The 16,691-nt window shown below is 48.6% G+C and overlaps 1 protein-coding gene across 1 annotated transcript in view; it reads left to right on the top strand.

Moving 5' to 3' along the window:
- LOC131205705 (uncharacterized) overlaps positions 1–16,691 on the top strand; it is a 53,330-nt gene that overhangs the window by 5,187 nt on the left and 31,452 nt on the right. The window contains 5 exon segments of the mRNA XM_058197919.1: positions 1,991–2,361; positions 9,470–10,689; positions 11,612–11,806; positions 16,283–16,391; positions 16,509–16,614. Of these exon segments, the coding sequence (XP_058053902.1) occupies positions 9,750–10,689; positions 11,612–11,806; positions 16,283–16,391; positions 16,509–16,614 (1,350 nt within the window). The 5' untranslated portion in view covers positions 1,991–2,361; positions 9,470–9,749.

Here is a 16,691-nt window from a genome sequence, read left to right as displayed (position 1 = left end):
TTCTTATGTGTCAAAAGTAACGAAATAGGCACAAACTTTTCCATTCGATTTAAACTTATTCGATCAATCGATGGTGTGGATAAATAAAAAAAAGCGAAACAATGCGAACGGAACGCAGTCTGCGTGGCAAATGGAACGAACACTTCCATTGTGCTGAAGAATGTTTGACATGCATATTCAAACCAGCACGGTGACGCGAGAAAATCAATAAATAGTATGATTTCTGAGGACCCCCGCTCCACCGTTGCATTATTGAACTGTGTGGCCTGCCTGGAGTTCCTGGATTGGTTTCTTTCTCTGACCCACCCATCCCGCCCTGGATCACAGATGGTGGACGGGACTGTCAACTTTTCCTCGAACTGCAAACGATTCGCATTTCAAGGACCGCGCGCTGGCACGAAGCTCCCGGCTGCCGGGAAACGAACCACGGCCGAAATGAAGAGTCCTGCGATCGGCAGCCGGAGCAAAGCACCGGAATCGGAAGTTTTTGCACTCGTTGCGTGGCGTGGGCCGTGAGTTTAGTACTTCGTGTCTGTAGTGCCACCTTCCCACCCCGAATGTCAATAGGATGCTGCTGGGGATCAAGTGGGCTCGAGGCTGGGTCGGGAAGGTCGCCGTGTTTTGTTCTACCGTTGAGGCGACGCTAGGCTACTTGGGTTTCCGGTCTGGTGCCCACGGTACACTGCGCAGCTCTTCAGGCTCTTCAAATTAATAAGGCCATCCTTCGGATTTCGCAATCGAAGGAAAGTGTACTTTAAAACTGCATGCAAATACGGGAACCGGGGACCTTGAACACGAACGTGTGAAGGAGTACAGCACGGCAGAACCCGGTTTCTAATTACAAATTTCCGTGCCGATCAATCGGCTCGGCGCCGTATGAGTAACTATGCAAACATATACGCTCTATATACCTAGTACCTAATACCTAATGGTATACTCAGCATGCAGCAAGCCAAACAAACGATATTTTAATTTACTTGCCCAATGCGAAGTGCATTGCAGTGCAATAATGACTAATAATGGCCCAGACCAGACCGGAGCCAGAGTGCCCGAGCACAAAACAAACATCCTTGCCGTGGTTGAAGTGGGGTTTATTCTGCGGGCTCATCGCCCCCCGAGCCCGCCAAGATGTAACTGGAGACATGTTGGGCGGGTGTTTGTCTTTACCGTCTAGCGAGTCTGCCGCCATTTACCGATACTAAAAAATCCCTCATATCCCATAGCGAGTCCTCTGGCAACGAGAGCCGTCCTGAAGCCGAGTGCTCGAAATGGCAAGGTCGCCTTCATCAGAAGGTCAATAAAATGGGATCGAGCATGCAAAGTGCAATACGTTGGGTGCGTATTGCAACATCCGACGCGCCGTGGTTCCGACACAAGGAAACCGCTTCAAGATTGCCGCCCAAGCCCCCCCGCCAACTGCATAGCTGGGCTTCTATGGGGCTGAGATGTATTTAGAGTGAAAATAAAACGCTGGCAACCGGCAGGGTGCATGCGCCATTTGACGGGGCTCAATGTTTTCTAACCAAACAATGCGCAATGCGAAATGTGAAAGTCGATATGAATAAAAATAACCATCAAACGCACACAGCTGTGTGGCGTCGGTGTGGTCAGTCGGTCGGTTGGGCAACCGAGGTGCAAAAAGTGAAATAATTAATTGCTTCCCCGGGCACGGGGCCTGGCTTTCTCGTCCTGAATGTCGCGCCAACCAACGAACGCCAATCGGCTAAAGTCAAGTGCAAGTAACAAATCCTGCCCGGCGGGGTGTAGCGAAAGTAACCCACCACCAGAAGCTGAATGTTCCAAGCCCACCGGCCAACACCTTTCGCTTTCGCAACCTGACCCTGCCAGTCTGCCGGGCTGAGAGCTGCAGAGTGCACTATAATTGTGGGTTAAGGACACCGTGGCCACGTAATGGCACTAATTTTCCTGCACTTAGTTGCGCACTTGCATACACTACCTGCTAGTACACCTGCTTTCTTCCCGTTTCTAGGGCCACTCGACTTCAGGCAGGCCGAACAGAATTGAGCAACATTAGCCCGGGGGAGTCGACTTAATGAAGCGCACATCTCGACCAGCTTGCTCCCGAAGTGACGAACCAAGGAACCGTTTTTCTTCAACCTTTCCCGCCCGAGTCCTGCGAGAAGCTCGGCAGCACTAGAACTATTGAAAGGGGCCTCTCCTACTTGAATGTCCTGTCGGTGTTTGTGTGTGTGGTGATTTAGTGAAAATGGTGCAAACGGTGGTGTTTTAGGTGCCCTATAGCAGCTCAGCGCATGTTGACCGGCTAACCCGCGATGTGAAAACCGAACTGTGCCCCGTCAAGATGTGTCTCATGTGGGAAGGAATTGCAGTACGGAAAAGGTGCGTATGCCAGATAGTGTTATGTTTAGGTCTCTAACCATCAGTTCTTAACGGGGATTTCAGTGCGAACGTGATTTAGTGTATTGCGGTACGGGGCCAAAATTGGTTCGGCGAATTCAATCTTGATTCTTATTCGCGGCATGAAAGAATTTTCGGAGCTGCTCCGGGAAGATTTATTAGCTCTTTCATATCCAGCTCCATTCGGGTATGAATATTTAATAGTACGAAGAGAGGTGGCTGAAAGGCGAACAAACTAACGACATGTTTCTGACTCCGAAGATTAACGACCGGGTATTTTCTTTAAACCAGAATCCTTGCTGCTAGATGCGCATAGATCTCGTGATTTCGTCTATATTCATAAGAGAAATCTTTGCGGCTACTGTTCAAGTTTGAATTAATTCGACTAAAGGATAGAAACTTGTGCAAGGATCGAATCGAAAAATCCCTGTGACAGACTCCAAACATCGAATCGCTCTCAGACCACGAACAGGTTACACGCCCATCCATTTGCAAACGTAACCGGAAGGATGTTCCCTAATTGACTTTTATGTCCACACCTTGGCTAGCTGGAACATCCCATAAAACGGTGGGTGTAATAGCTGGAAATACGAAAGATAGCTTTCACGCCTTTACACCAACACCTCAAGATGTTACCATACTCTTTGCCAGCAGCCGTAGCCTGATTTTTTCCCGATCCCTGACAGCGTACTCCACTCCACTGTAAGTGGAAAATCGTATTACAAGTTTGGCACTCGACGACAAAGTTTGTTCACGTTCCAGATTTGCAACCATCAGCCATGTCGGTTGACGGGCGTAGTTTCTACAGTGTTGGCCAACTTAATTATATTATCAGCCATGTCCACCAAACATTCTCGCCACGACTCTTCAAGCTGCTGAACCATCGCTCACAGCGTGACAAGCAAGAACCATTTATCAACTTACCCCACCGCGCCCGGGCTTTGGAACGGACAATTTCAAGTTCCGTAAGCGATGTAACTTAACATTAGTCTCCACATCGCTTCCCGCTTCGCCATGCTCTGTGCCAGGATACTCGAATGGGCCACAATGGCGTGAGGTTTTTTTTTCGGTGTCCGTGCATGATTCAATAGATCCAATTTGGGATGTGATTTTGATCTCCACTCCCCTCGCTACCTCTCACACTTCGTGCCACAGATGGCACCAACAGGATGGACCGAACTTGCGAAACGCAATAATCGATTTTAGTTTGATAGCTTTTAAAAACGCTTTTTGCACAGCCGAGCATACCGGGAGATGCCGGGTGCGATGGAATTGAACAATCAACGAACGAGCCACCGATGGGGCCACCGGTTATCGTCAATTATTGCTTTCCAAAACTTTTCGTGGCACGCAATTTAACACTCCGGGTGCCACAGCATGAATTATTGGTCCATTTCAATCTAAGCCTAGTGTATTTGGCGCCACTGTGCACAGCGGCCACCACGGAAGCTTTTGGAGCATAAAACCCTGAATGGAAAACTGGTGCATTTTTGGGCAACTCGGAGTGGCTTTTTGGTAGCGGTCACGGGGGGCGGTTGGTTTGATATTAATTAGCAAGGACAAACGAGGATTAACCGCGGATTATGTTCAACGCCGAATGTCCGTGTTCCGGTGCCGAACACACATCTTCGCTGGCTGCTGCACGAGGAACCACTTGCGAAACGGGGCCTTTGTCGGACTGTCGCTGGTCGCATGTCTATAAATATAATATGATGGCCCAGGAATTAGTTACCGTGCCGGTGCGACCGTTGGTAACATTAAAATAAGGTGCCATAAAAACCGGTCATTCGCAGTCATTTTTGTATACATATATTTTTCAAATACTCGCGCCGATGGCTGCGGGTGGATTATGATGGTCTTCGGGGCGGTTTCCTTTGGGATATTAGATTTTCTTCAATTACTCTCTCTTTTGTAGAGTTACGCCGAAAATTTGGACAACGTCTGCCACCACTTCAAAGGGCCATTTGCGAATGCCATCAATTGGCCATCCTCTTGGATAGCTCATTGTCGTTAGACAGAGAAAATTTTGCAAAAGCAGCGTTCGGCCATTGGCTGAACCTTAATTTTCTGAATGCCATTTGCCAGGCTCAGCTGCAGATGTACCATTATGGGTTTATTTAGAAGTAAATTGCTGTCAGCGAGCTACACATTTTTGGCAGTTTGTAATAACTTTTCAAAATTAACTGGAAGTAAAACGAAAACATAGTACTTGAGGTTCTTCATTAATAAATTGTTCTACTTATCTATTGATTTTTTACACAGTTATTACTCATACTTAAAGTACATGTCGTTGTTTCATTATTTGTTTTTAATGTGTCTTCATTATTTTCAAACTTATTTCATGGAACTCGTAACTTTTATTGATCTCTACACTTAAATGTCTTTATTTCACCAAATTGCTATGTACTTGAAGCGATAACAGAACAATTAAAATATTTTTTATTAGGTTAAATACTTAAGGTGGGGGCCACACGAAGTGTAAAAGCTAACATAAAATTAATTTTTAATGCCAAACCGTATACGCTTCGTTGCGCAGGCTTGAAATATAAAAAAGTTTATACCGAAATGTCAAACGTGTTTACATTCGTGTTTTTGGCTCGAAATCGATAGAAATCGAAGAGATAAATTAATTTCTGAATATTTTTTAATTAAAAAAAAATTGTAAATTAAAAAAAAATCAAATAAGATCCTATGTTTGTAAACAAACCGTTTACAAACAGTGTTTACGCTCGGTTTTACGCGAGTTTTTACGTCTCCGCGGACGTATAAACTTTTTGACAGAAACGTAAACGATATGGCATTACAGATTAATTTTACGCCTACGTGTGGCTCCAGCTTTACAATCATTCTTAAGCAAAAATTAAATACCCATCCGTACGGCAAAAAAAAACGTACGTCTTGGCCGAAACTTAACGCATAACTTTCGCCATCTTCTTCCACTCGAACAAACCCTGAAAAGGGTATCGATACCGCTCCTGACATACCACACCACCTGCTGTCGGTGGTTTCGGCCGTCGCCGAATGACGAAATTATGTGCCACTGATGGATGTGGTGACGGGGACTTTGTCAGCCACGTACGTGGAGACACGCAATGATATGCAGATGGGATTTTTGAAGCTATTTCTCATAACACGCCGCGACCGTCCGTCTGGTGTGAGATGTGCGGGTGTCCGCTTTGCAAAACAACGGTCCCCACGACCCCCGAAAAGGATCCTCCGGGCACTCTCGGCGGAGGAGCCACTTGCCCGCATGCGTGTTCCGGACATCGGGCCTCCCCGAGGGGCCGCCCGACCCAGTTCTACTGAGGGTCGAGAACTGCCGGAATTCGTTTCATCTAGAACTTGCTTCAGTTTTTTTTTTTTTTTGATTCAAACATATTTGAATCTCTTCTGATCTTCTCGTGTGTATGTGTGGGTGTGTAGATGTTATCCTCACATTTGGCCGCCGGCGACATGAAGTCCGTAGCCGAGATGGAGAATAAAATTTGATTCGGATTATCCACCGGATTGTCTCTAGTTTTTCTCGGCGAAAGTGATTGTGTTCATCGCTTCTATTTACGCAGTAACATTGAAGTAATTCTATACGTGTCGTTAGCGGCAACCGGATCTCCGGCCAGAAACAATCGAAATCCGTCATGTTCGTGCCGTTTCGGTAAACAAATGGTTTCGATCCAGCATTGCGTTGCTGCGGCAACGGTCGGCTCAGTCCCTCACATACATCTCATTACTCGTGCGAAGCGCGTACATTCGAGGCCCGCATATTGGCGAGATCATACCCGGAGCCTCGGTCGGCGATCTGGCCACGAAACGACGTGTACTGCTAAGTGGTTCCGAGACGCGACCTCCCTCGCCGACGACTCGCTTGAAACTTTGCCAAAGCCGGTCCGGCTCTTTTCCTTTCCGAGGTGTATGTTGCCCGAGCGCGGTGGCATGCCACACACAACAGTCGCTTTCGCATATTATGCGATGGTAAGTGCCCCAATTTGTTGTTGTGGTCCTTTTTTGTTGTTGCTCCTCACGCAGCACATCCCAGCGGAAAAGGTGCGCACACACCTGCCTGCCTGTGGCCTCCTCCCCCGCCAAGGGCCGAGACACAATGAGCCGAGCATTTCCCATTTTCCTGCGGCAAATTCACTCAGCTGCCATGGCAACTGTCACCCTAAACATTTGCTCAATATTTTTGCCCGTCGCCGTTCCCAGCGCCGTGGCGTTACTTCGATGGCGGCCCGTGGTTTGGCCATCGGCAAACGCAACGGCTCATGGAAAACATATTTCGCACGCACGCATTAGCCCGTGGTGGTGGTTCCGAGCCGGAACGGCGTCCTTGCACTGTGAGAACTCAGCCTTTTTTTCGTCATTTAGTAATTGGAACGGCATTAAGGGGCTAGGTGCTGGGTAGGAAAATTGGGGTCGAAATTTGGTTACCATTCTGGTGCGCGCTGCTGCGTTTGATTTCCGCTTTAAAACGTGCTAATTGAATTATTTTCTGGCCCAGTTCTGGGTGCACGAAATGCACGAATGCCCCAGAAAATAATTCGTTATTTGAATTAATGAATACTTCATTAATGCCTTTACTGTGGTGGAATGGTTCACTGGTCGGCTGGCTGGTCGGGTGGCGAGAAAATGCTGTTTATTCACGGATCTTTCACGCCCGGAAGAAATAATATCAACAAATGGTACGCGCCTTGAATTATGAAGTATAAATTAATGCTACCCACCGAGGCACGCTGGTGTCACTCTTTCGGATTAAGAAACTTTCCCCTTTGAACGCCTCCGGGGAGTTTTCGTGGCACTAGAAAAACCAGCTCCTCAACTTCTCTGTGCGCAAACACAAAACTTTCGCGCTACGTGAAGATTAAGGCAGCTCTCCCCTGGAACCTGCCCGTAACGTGGGTCTCACCGTAAAAAGTGTGTTGGGTTACGGAGTAAACATTGGAGAATGGAAGAACTATAAGGACTCCCGTTGAATATTGAAAATCTATGTTACCGTGGCCAACATATCGAGAAGCGGGCATCCAGTTTTGCAGGCACGTTCCTGGCATTCGTTCGAGTCGAGGACTAGCGTGTCCGACATTTTCCCCCCCACACGCTGGTGCAGGTGTTTAGCAGGTCCTGCAGCTCCCCGACGGACGCAGCGAGAGCGTGGGCCCCCGTATTTACATATGCCATTTTTCAAAACATCCACTGCACGGGACACTCATAAATTAACACAGCCAGCCAGCCCGGCAAGGGGGTGGGCCCAAGGACCAAGGGGCGCAAAAGGAACTGTGCTAAAGTTGCGTTCGTCCGGCTGCATGCTAATGGGAATATTATGTACCGACGGTTGTGGGGTCGACGATATCGTCCGGCCAGCGCACTGGAAGTGATTGTGGAAGTGCGAAATCAAGATAAATTCCAAGTTACTCAGTACCCTGGTGAGCTGGTGTCATTTAATTGAAAGCATACGTCTTTTTTCCGTTCTCGTTCGCGAACCCATTTAGTTGCGTTACTAATGACCTGAAAGGGCCATAAAAACTGTTTCGCTCGTTTGTCGCATCATCGTCGTGTTCAAGGACCGAGAGCAGACCGGAATACTTTATTGCCAGAAGGTTTACAGCAACGCTCCATAGTGTCCATAGCTCCATCATATTTTCATCGAACATCGAATGTCCAAAGTATTCCCCGGAGTTCACTTGAAATCGGAAAGTTAACCTTACGTCCAGCTCCAACATTACGGTGAAAGTTTTGTCCATTACATAAGTAATACAAACTCATAGTTAGTCAGTACTTTTAGTAATTACTTTTAAAAGGATTCCCATTACATTCCCTTGAAATTCTTGGTAGAAGGCATAATGGCAAGTTATGGGACCGTTTGTTGAGAACCAACCATTTGCCGACTGCACGAAGGATTCGAATTACTTTCTGTGTGTCACTTGCAAACTTCAAACGAACGACCAACGGAATACATTTTCGTATCTCCAGTTACCATCCAGATACGAACAGGCTTGGGGAGTTTATTCTGAAAAGGATGTGTTTCGATAGAACGAAACCGTTTTATCTCATTTGCTCGACATTCCATTGTTTCAATTTCATGTAATGTGTCCCGCATTTTAATGAGATTTAATCCGTAGCATCATGCTAATCACCTGATTGATGAATAGAAAGTATTGTTTCAGGGTCCACCCTCAAAATGACATAATGATTGATTTTGGTAAGCTAAACCAACATTGCGGACCGCGTACCGGTCCTTTCAGCAATCGGAATACTGAATAATTGACAACCCTCGGCCAATAATAACGATTACTGGTACTGTTGGGGCCGATTAGGCCCGATATCAATCAGGAACCGATGGTTGGGTCGCTGTGTGCCGTCGGTATGGGCAAAGGAATTATATCCTGGGAACGGAACCAGTATTGAGCCGGGGGTTCGCTCGATCTCTATTTTGGTCTCAAGCACGGCACACATGGCAACACACCGGCCGATTGATTGGCTCGAACCTTGTCTGATCGTATCGAAACCCGAAGCTCTCGCCAGGCCAGTATTGAACACACTGTCCGATAGGGGCCAGTATTTGATTCGTGCGTGCTAATGCAACGACGACGATATAGCGCGTTGGCCCTTCCGGTGACCTTTCGGCCGCAGTACTTCCGATAGGCCAGGATCGATACAAGTGATAAATAATTCAGCAACTTACGCAACACACTCCCCACTGCTCGTCTCCTCGAGTACGCTGAGTCCTGCGAATTGGAGTCGTCGATAAACCGACTAACTTAATAGCCCCACAAATGGCCCGACCGAAGTCATAAAATTAGAGCACCAATCAATTTTTTGAAGCACCGATCAGCAACAATCAGTCCCCAAGTGAGTCGGTGTGGAAGAAAAACTGGTATCGCATCATTGGCACTGGCACTAGTCGCTGGTCCTTTGATTTGCTAATGAAAACCGGACACTGCCGCCAGAAATGCCGCCAGAAATGCCGTAAATAGGGACGTTTACGTTTACGTTTAGTGGATGCCAACATAAATGCGGTTGGCCGCGGCGCGCTAATCGGGCTTCGGTGGATTTATTAAATGTCGCTCGTCTATCTCTTTCCCCCCCGCTCTTTTTCTAGACCATCGTCCATTTTCTTAGAGCTGAGTGCGTAGAGGGCTAGTGTGGTGCGGTACCGAAGGTGAGCGCAGATAAACCGCCGCGACCGGCCGTAACATAGGACATTGGACACTGGACACTGACAGGAGTCGCAAGTTCTGTTTTGTGCTGACCCCGCGGGAGTCCCAGAGGCCGGCGGGTGATTGTGCGAGTGATGCGAGTGGGTCGTGTGTGAAGTTTGCCATTGCCAAGTCGCACCGGTCGCCACTGGACTCGTTCGCCATGCTCCGCCGGGGCCAGGAATGTACGTAATATTTCCGGCGGACGAACTAATATTGTTGACATACGGAATCGCCGTACCGAGAGTACCGCCAAGACCAACTCTGGACAACCTGCGGGAGCCACTTGTGCCCACAGGCAGTAGGCCTACATCCACCACCACCACCACCACCACCATCACCTCCTCCACCACCACACCCTCGAAACACACATCCACACCGAAACCCACGCCACCGTCCAAGTCGCCGGTCACGAAAAAAGGCAGCGGCCACGAGGCAGCGGCGGTCCCGAGGCCAGGATCTTCGCAACCGCAACCACCGCCATCCCATGCACCACTTGCAGCGTCCGTGGCACGAGAGCGCATCGCGAACGCCCTGCTCGACCAGCAGGACTCGTACGAATCGGGCGACTTTGACGCAGGCGGCCCTCTAGCGGACACGAGCGAGCTGGCAACCTACAGTCATGACGATTCCGGTGGCCCTCGGAACGGCATCCCCGTAGGCGCGCGAGGTCCTGCGGGCGCCGCCGCCGCCGCCGCCCCGCCGGCCAAGGGTGCCAAGTCGAAGTCGAAGCTGCAGCTCAAGCTGGGCCGCCTGCGGCCACATTCCTCGGTTGACCAGTGCGAGACGGCGTCCCGGGTCCGGGAGGACCTCCACATCCATGTCTCGAATCCGGTGTTCACGCGCGACAACCTGCGCCAGCGCAACTTCGATGCGTTCTTCGAGTCCGGCGAGCAGGTCTACTCGCTGGAGGTCCGCGAGAAGCCCCCGGCCCGGACACCCCTCGATGGGACGCTTCCGGGCTCGAGCGGCTCCGATCCGGGGCTGGCGGCCGGCGATGGCGGACCGGCCGGGCTCGAGCAGCCCCGGCCCAGCTCGCTAGGCTTCTTCCGGAAGCCCAAGTCACCGATTAGCATACGTTCCAAGAGCGCCGAGCACGAGTTCGCCGAAGAGTCCCAGAAAGGTGACGGCAGGTGCCACCCCCCACCCCCAGACCAACACACCTGCAAATGTGTTTTTGTGGTTGCTCTCTCTCTCTCTCTCTATACTTTTTTCTAATTTCTGAGTGAGTTCACAGACATTCGTGACCCCCGTGTCCTTCCACCCACCATCACTCCAGGTGTCGTCCGCTCACTAACCAACTCGCGTGGACCAAATCCTCGAGGACCTTCGCTGTACATACTCTGCCCATTGTTGTGTCCCCACATCAACCATCCAGTTCATCCGTGTGTTGTGTGTGACCCGGGATTCCCGTAGGACCCGTCATCCCTTGTTCGCTTCTCGCGCCAACGGAATCGCCTCCCTGCACGGCTGCGTACCATACCCGCAGCACTTCCGCGTGCGTGTGTTGTGTATGTCCTGTGTGTGTGTGTGTGTGTGTGTGTGTGTTTGCTTTTTAGCACCGAAAGCCCCGATTGGGTTACCCGGGCCTCTGGGCAGTGGGCTTTTAACTGGCAGACCTCATAAAATGCCAAACGAAGGAAACCAGCCACGCCACGGAAGGCTCCCGGGGGCCGAGCCTAGTTTTTCCTTTTTTGTTTTTTTGGCCCCGGCCCCGTTCCCCAGAATGGCAGACACTCGCGACAGGACTCGCGTGCCGCGTGATATCAGCCCGCGCACGGGAGCACGTGGGAGCGTTCGGGTGGAGCCGCCACATTGTCATGCAAAAATATGCCTCCTGGAATGAGATAATAATAAATAGTCTAATCAACAACACTGATTTATAGATCGCTCTAGTTTTGGGTGCCTTATCACACTTTTACACCAACAAAACATTTCGCTAGCCGGCGACCTTCGGTACAGCGTATTGATACAATTTTCTCCCCATCTCTCTCTCCCTCTCTCTCTCTCTCTCTCTCTCTTTCCTTCCCGCTGGCCGGCTGCAGAGTCTTCGAAAAGCCACCGACATAACCTATTTAGCAAACGCGGAACCACTCCGAGCGCCGGACCGGCGTTCCTGGCGCATGCCGGAGGAAGCATGTCCACCTCCAGTGGCGGAGTGCTGAAGGATTTAGGTCATCCCGGCCTAAGCGAGGCGCTCAAGTCGCACAACAGTGTGACGTTTAAGTTAGTCAAAACAGGTAAGTACAGTTAAGCCGACGACCAGCTCCGGGTTCGTTACCCGTGTAGGGTCTTCCCAGGTAATGGTGCTCATCACCACCGGAAACCGACCCGATCTGCCCGGGCGACGGGGCAGGGCAGGAAATGAAAATTAAGAATTTATAAGCCCCGACTCTCCGTATCGATTGCGGACATCCTCGGGCAACCCGGGACCCAGGTTGTCAGCCCGTCAGTCGGCAGGTAGACAGTAATCCGGACGGAGCCGGGATTTAATGGCGCTACGAAGAATACCGTTCGGTTGCGGGGCTGCATCGAGACAGGGAACTTTTGGACGTGTGATTGCCACAAACATGCTGGCAATTACACTGCTTCTACTGCGTGGCCAAACAATGTCGGCCAAATTCGCCTGTAGCACGGAAATGTTTTCGCCATTCTCCTGAATTTATGTTACCTTCACTAATTCTTACTCTGGACAATGCATCTACTGGGTTGTTCAATAAGTTCGGAGTCTCGAGTTCGTAATAAGCCTAATCATTTTTGTTTTGTTATGTTTTTGTTACTCTTCATATGAACGTATGTGAAGTTTCATTTATATAGGTCCCTTAATTTGTTTTTTACAAGGCATTTAGTCGTGTCACAGTATTTTTTACAACAGAAAAATTCTAGTGCCGTGCAGTGATTGAATTTAAATTTTTGAACGAATGTTGAAAGTGTATAAGGACTCTTCGCCTTTAATTAGTACTTTAAAAAGGGGTGTTTTTGAATTTAAGCAAGACTAAATAATGTACTGAATAATGAAGTATATTTCAGACCATAAAATTTGTGATTTTCTTATCGAGGCTCCGAACTTATTGAACACCCCAGTATGTGTGAATTGGTTCCAATGAGTTTAGCGAATAGCTAGATGTCACCTGGTGCCAAGTAAGGTAATCACCAAAAATGGAACACAACTGGTTCCCGTTAGTTTTTGGCCACAGTTCTTCAACTTGTCAATGTTGGGGGATGACGTTGAACAACAGCCTCCCTGTGCTAATGTTGTGGGTAATGCAAGGTAATCGAGGTAATGCGTAACAGGGATTAAAACTTCGGCCCAATGCTTCGGCAACACGTACGCCGCCTCGCAGATTTTCACATAGTTTTCCAATTACGCGCGATTAATGTATCGGCTCGGTAGAGGCCGAATCACCGGTCATCGGAATTCTCTCTTCTATCTCATTTCGTGCCAACACAGGTCCTGAATTCCGGGCCGAACCGGGCCAAACACTCTGGCAGGAGCCAGATGCACGATGCGCCGAGTGCGCCGGGTGGTGCCGATTTTGAATTGAAATTAATATGTTGTTGTTATGCTAATCCAAGTTGTAGAAAGTTCAGACCGTTGATCAATATTTTTAGAAACTAGGTGTATGAGAGGTTATTCTTAGACACCAACCTCGGTATGCTGCTCCGTGCGTGCGTGTGCCTGTGTCTGGGTGTGTGTGCGCTGGTTTAGGCCCGTCGAGTTCGATGGATGTGGAACTGTCTGGTGCACGACGAAGCGGCGGTTGATCGGCGGTTTTATTTCAACCATCATTACCCCACAGAACCTGCCGTCGCGCACGACGTTGTTTGTGGTTCCCGACGAGGAAGAGTTGGTTTTTGTTTCTTTTTTTTGCCCGTCTTTATGGTTCTCGACTCGGCTCGAATCCAGGGAATTCGTGTTCCACGACATCGCGACCGCCTCGCCGCGTAGTAGTTGCAGGCCGTCTGGGCGAGCGATCTGTCAATGAAACTGTGGCAAAATGTGGCCACTGGTCTCTGGTGCAGGTATAGATATTATTACCTCGCGCGTTATTTATTTGGCAGCCAGATCCATAATAAATTATCGACCCGCGAGTGGTTCGACTTTTATTTTGCAACTTTTGGCAGCATCGTTGTGAATGGCCATTTGAATGATTGAAATCAGACGACACTGGCACGGGGTGTTCGGACCAATATTGTATCTGGGCACTGTTATGCAAACACACACATACACGGGGCGCGTTGGAGTAACCTCAGCAAACAAACATAAAAATCATCGGTAACGAAATGTGTATGTTTGATAAAAAAAAAGCTATCCACTCGTTTCGGTGGTGCTTCTCTTGGAGTGTGCGATAAGCAGCGCCATTGTGCACCGGTAAACGGTAAATCGCAACCGTAGCCTCAGAATCCGGCGATCCTGCTTCCAGGACCACCGCGCCCGAAGTGGAACTTTCAAGCACCGACAGCAGCACTGAACATCTGCAGTCGAACAGCAGTCGATCTGACGGACTTTCTCTATGGGGCCGACCTAACCTAGGTCGAGGAGGCTACATCCATGAGACCACACCGAAAAGGAAACGAAACGATCCACTTTTCGCAAATAGTCCATCCGCCGTCCGCAAATAAATTCAACAAGGCACATCAACCGCAACGCGTGGCAGAGAAGAAGGAGTTAACGGTCGAGTACCGGGCTCCGTTGTTGGCCCCGTGGGGATGCCGAGGGCATCCTCGCTCTTCTCGGGGATCCACCCCATGTTTCGTGCTCGCGTAATTGACTTTTCCACCCGGGGTTTGAGCCCCCCCCAAAAACCCTAGCAAATTTAATATTAATGAAGCCACTAACGAAGAAAGCGCGACCAAACTCTCCAGCTAGCCCCCCGGTTATGACCGGTGTATCAAAGAAGAGGCAACAACAACGGCGACGCCACTACGTGTAATCGCAATCTATTTTAATTGAAAACAACACTAAATAAACTATATTACTACGTACGCCCGACGTCTGACCCCGACGGAATTGCGACGGAAGCTCGTTACACGCTGCTGACGGCGCGGCACGTGCCGCCTCGGAAGGATGGAGATTATTTTCTTAAGAAGTTTATCGATACACCGAACGCCGCTCGATTCGGTCGTGGCCCACGGCCCGCGAATCCAATATAAGAAGCTTTCAATTACCTTTTGGTCAGTGTGTTTACCTCATTACTCTCTAATGATTCGTACACAGGAAAAATGTCGGCCGTCGTTGGCTGCGCAGCGCGTGAGGGTAGAACGAACAGTGAATAGGCTTTTCGGGTCGATTTTCGAAAACAAAAGTTTTGATTTGTTTTGAATCATTTTAGTATTCAATGTTGGGAACTACGGTGCATATTAATTTACGCTATGACTACGAAAGAATATTTTTGAAAGATTTTTTTAAGTTCATTAACTCGTGACGGCCTCGTTTTTTTTCTGTGCTGAGATTGGGAAAGGGATACTAGGCTGTTCAATAAGTTCGGAGCCTTGTACTGAATCTCTTTCAGTCATTCGACGATTTTTCAATTCGATATCCTGTGTTTTTTTCTACTTCAGGAATTGTATCTGTTTTTGAGCGTCTTTGACACGGATCGTCTTGAAGGCTTGTACGACCACGTTTAAATTCAGAAACACCCCTTTGAATGTACTAATTGAAGGCGAGGAGTCCTTATACACTATCAAAATTCGTTTATAAATTTCCTTTGCTTTTAAACTGTCCAAAAATAAAAGCTCCTTGACTTTTTCCGCTCGACGTCGATACTAAATGACTTGTAAAAAAATAACTAAGTGATCGATTGAAATGAAATTATACATTTGTTCATATGAAGAGTGTACAAAAATGGATCTTTTTGGTCTGAGCCCTCGATGCATTGACCTTTTCCCAACCATCAACAATCAAAACGTCCATTTGTCCATCAAATGTGGTTACGTTGGTTAATTATTTTTTTTTGAGTAAATACAGTGTAATCCATTAAGGATTTTTGTTTTCATTTGTTTCTAATAAAACGGTTGAATATTTTTCGATTCTTGAACAGTTATTTGAAAAATTGTTGAACAGTTGCAGAAAATTGGTAAATATTAAAAACTTATTCCCAAAGTGTTGGTTCTTCAGCAAAATTGAAGCTGAGAACTTGGACGGCATTTGGTTTCAGCAGTTACACGGCGCTACGATCTAAAGAAATAAACTCAAACTGCTATAGCCGAGATAGAACCAGATACAATCGGAAATGTACTCAAACATAGGTCGATCGAAAAAGCTACTGCCAATCGTTGTCGACATTTGACCAAAATTGAGTTTTTATTTAAAAAAAATGTAATGAATGAACCTTTTGAATAACCAAATGAAAAAGAGAATCATTGTTAGATCACCCTGTATAAAAGAAACAACTTGAAACTCTGATTTCCAATACATTTTCTCGCAAGGAATTTTGTTTGCTGGAATTCCTGCAGAATAATGTAATGGCTCTGGCACTAGGCCCAGTCCACCGTGGAAGGCTTCTAGTTTCGAAAAGCTCAGGTAACTGTTCACCCAACCGACGGTGTGCCTACGTCACGTCGTTTTAATTGAGCTACGATAGGGTTCGGTTGGGCAGTGTTTTCAGCCATTTGCCGCCTGCCCACCACCATACATCAGCGCTCGCCGCTCTCTCTCTCTCTCTCCCACGGTTGATTAACTCTGCACGCACTCGTATCTTCGTTAACTTTTGCAGTTTCGGATTTCAGCGAGACCCTAGCCCAGCTGTACGAGCAGCATGCCGAGGCACTGCAAGTGTTGGTTTCGAGCTACCGCAAGCGGAACGGCGAGCTGCGGAAGGAGCGGTAAGTATCGGACATCCCCCGAACCCCCGGGTGACCGCTCCATGCGGGGGCCGCTAAATATAAACCAAACCCCCGGTCCACTCACTCGGTATTCTCTCGTCCCATCGCCCGCCCTAGGCCCGCCTGTCAGTCGAACCTGTTTGCGGCCTGGGAATCGCTGCTGCAGGAAATAGAGGCAGACTCGCAGGCAACAATCGACGTGGCCAGCACGCTCTCCCGACAGGTGAGTGCTCCGGAGCTCCACCTCCGGCTGTCAATAAATCATACGCGCACGTCGCTCGGTGCGCCGAAATTGGGCCT

This window comes from Anopheles bellator, chromosome 1, assembly GCF_943735745.2.
Source record: "Anopheles bellator chromosome 1, idAnoBellAS_SP24_06.2, whole genome shotgun sequence".
NCBI classification, from domain to species: domain Eukaryota; kingdom Metazoa; phylum Arthropoda; class Insecta; order Diptera; family Culicidae; genus Anopheles; species Anopheles bellator.
This window is presented reverse-complemented; position numbering and strand designations above follow the sequence as displayed.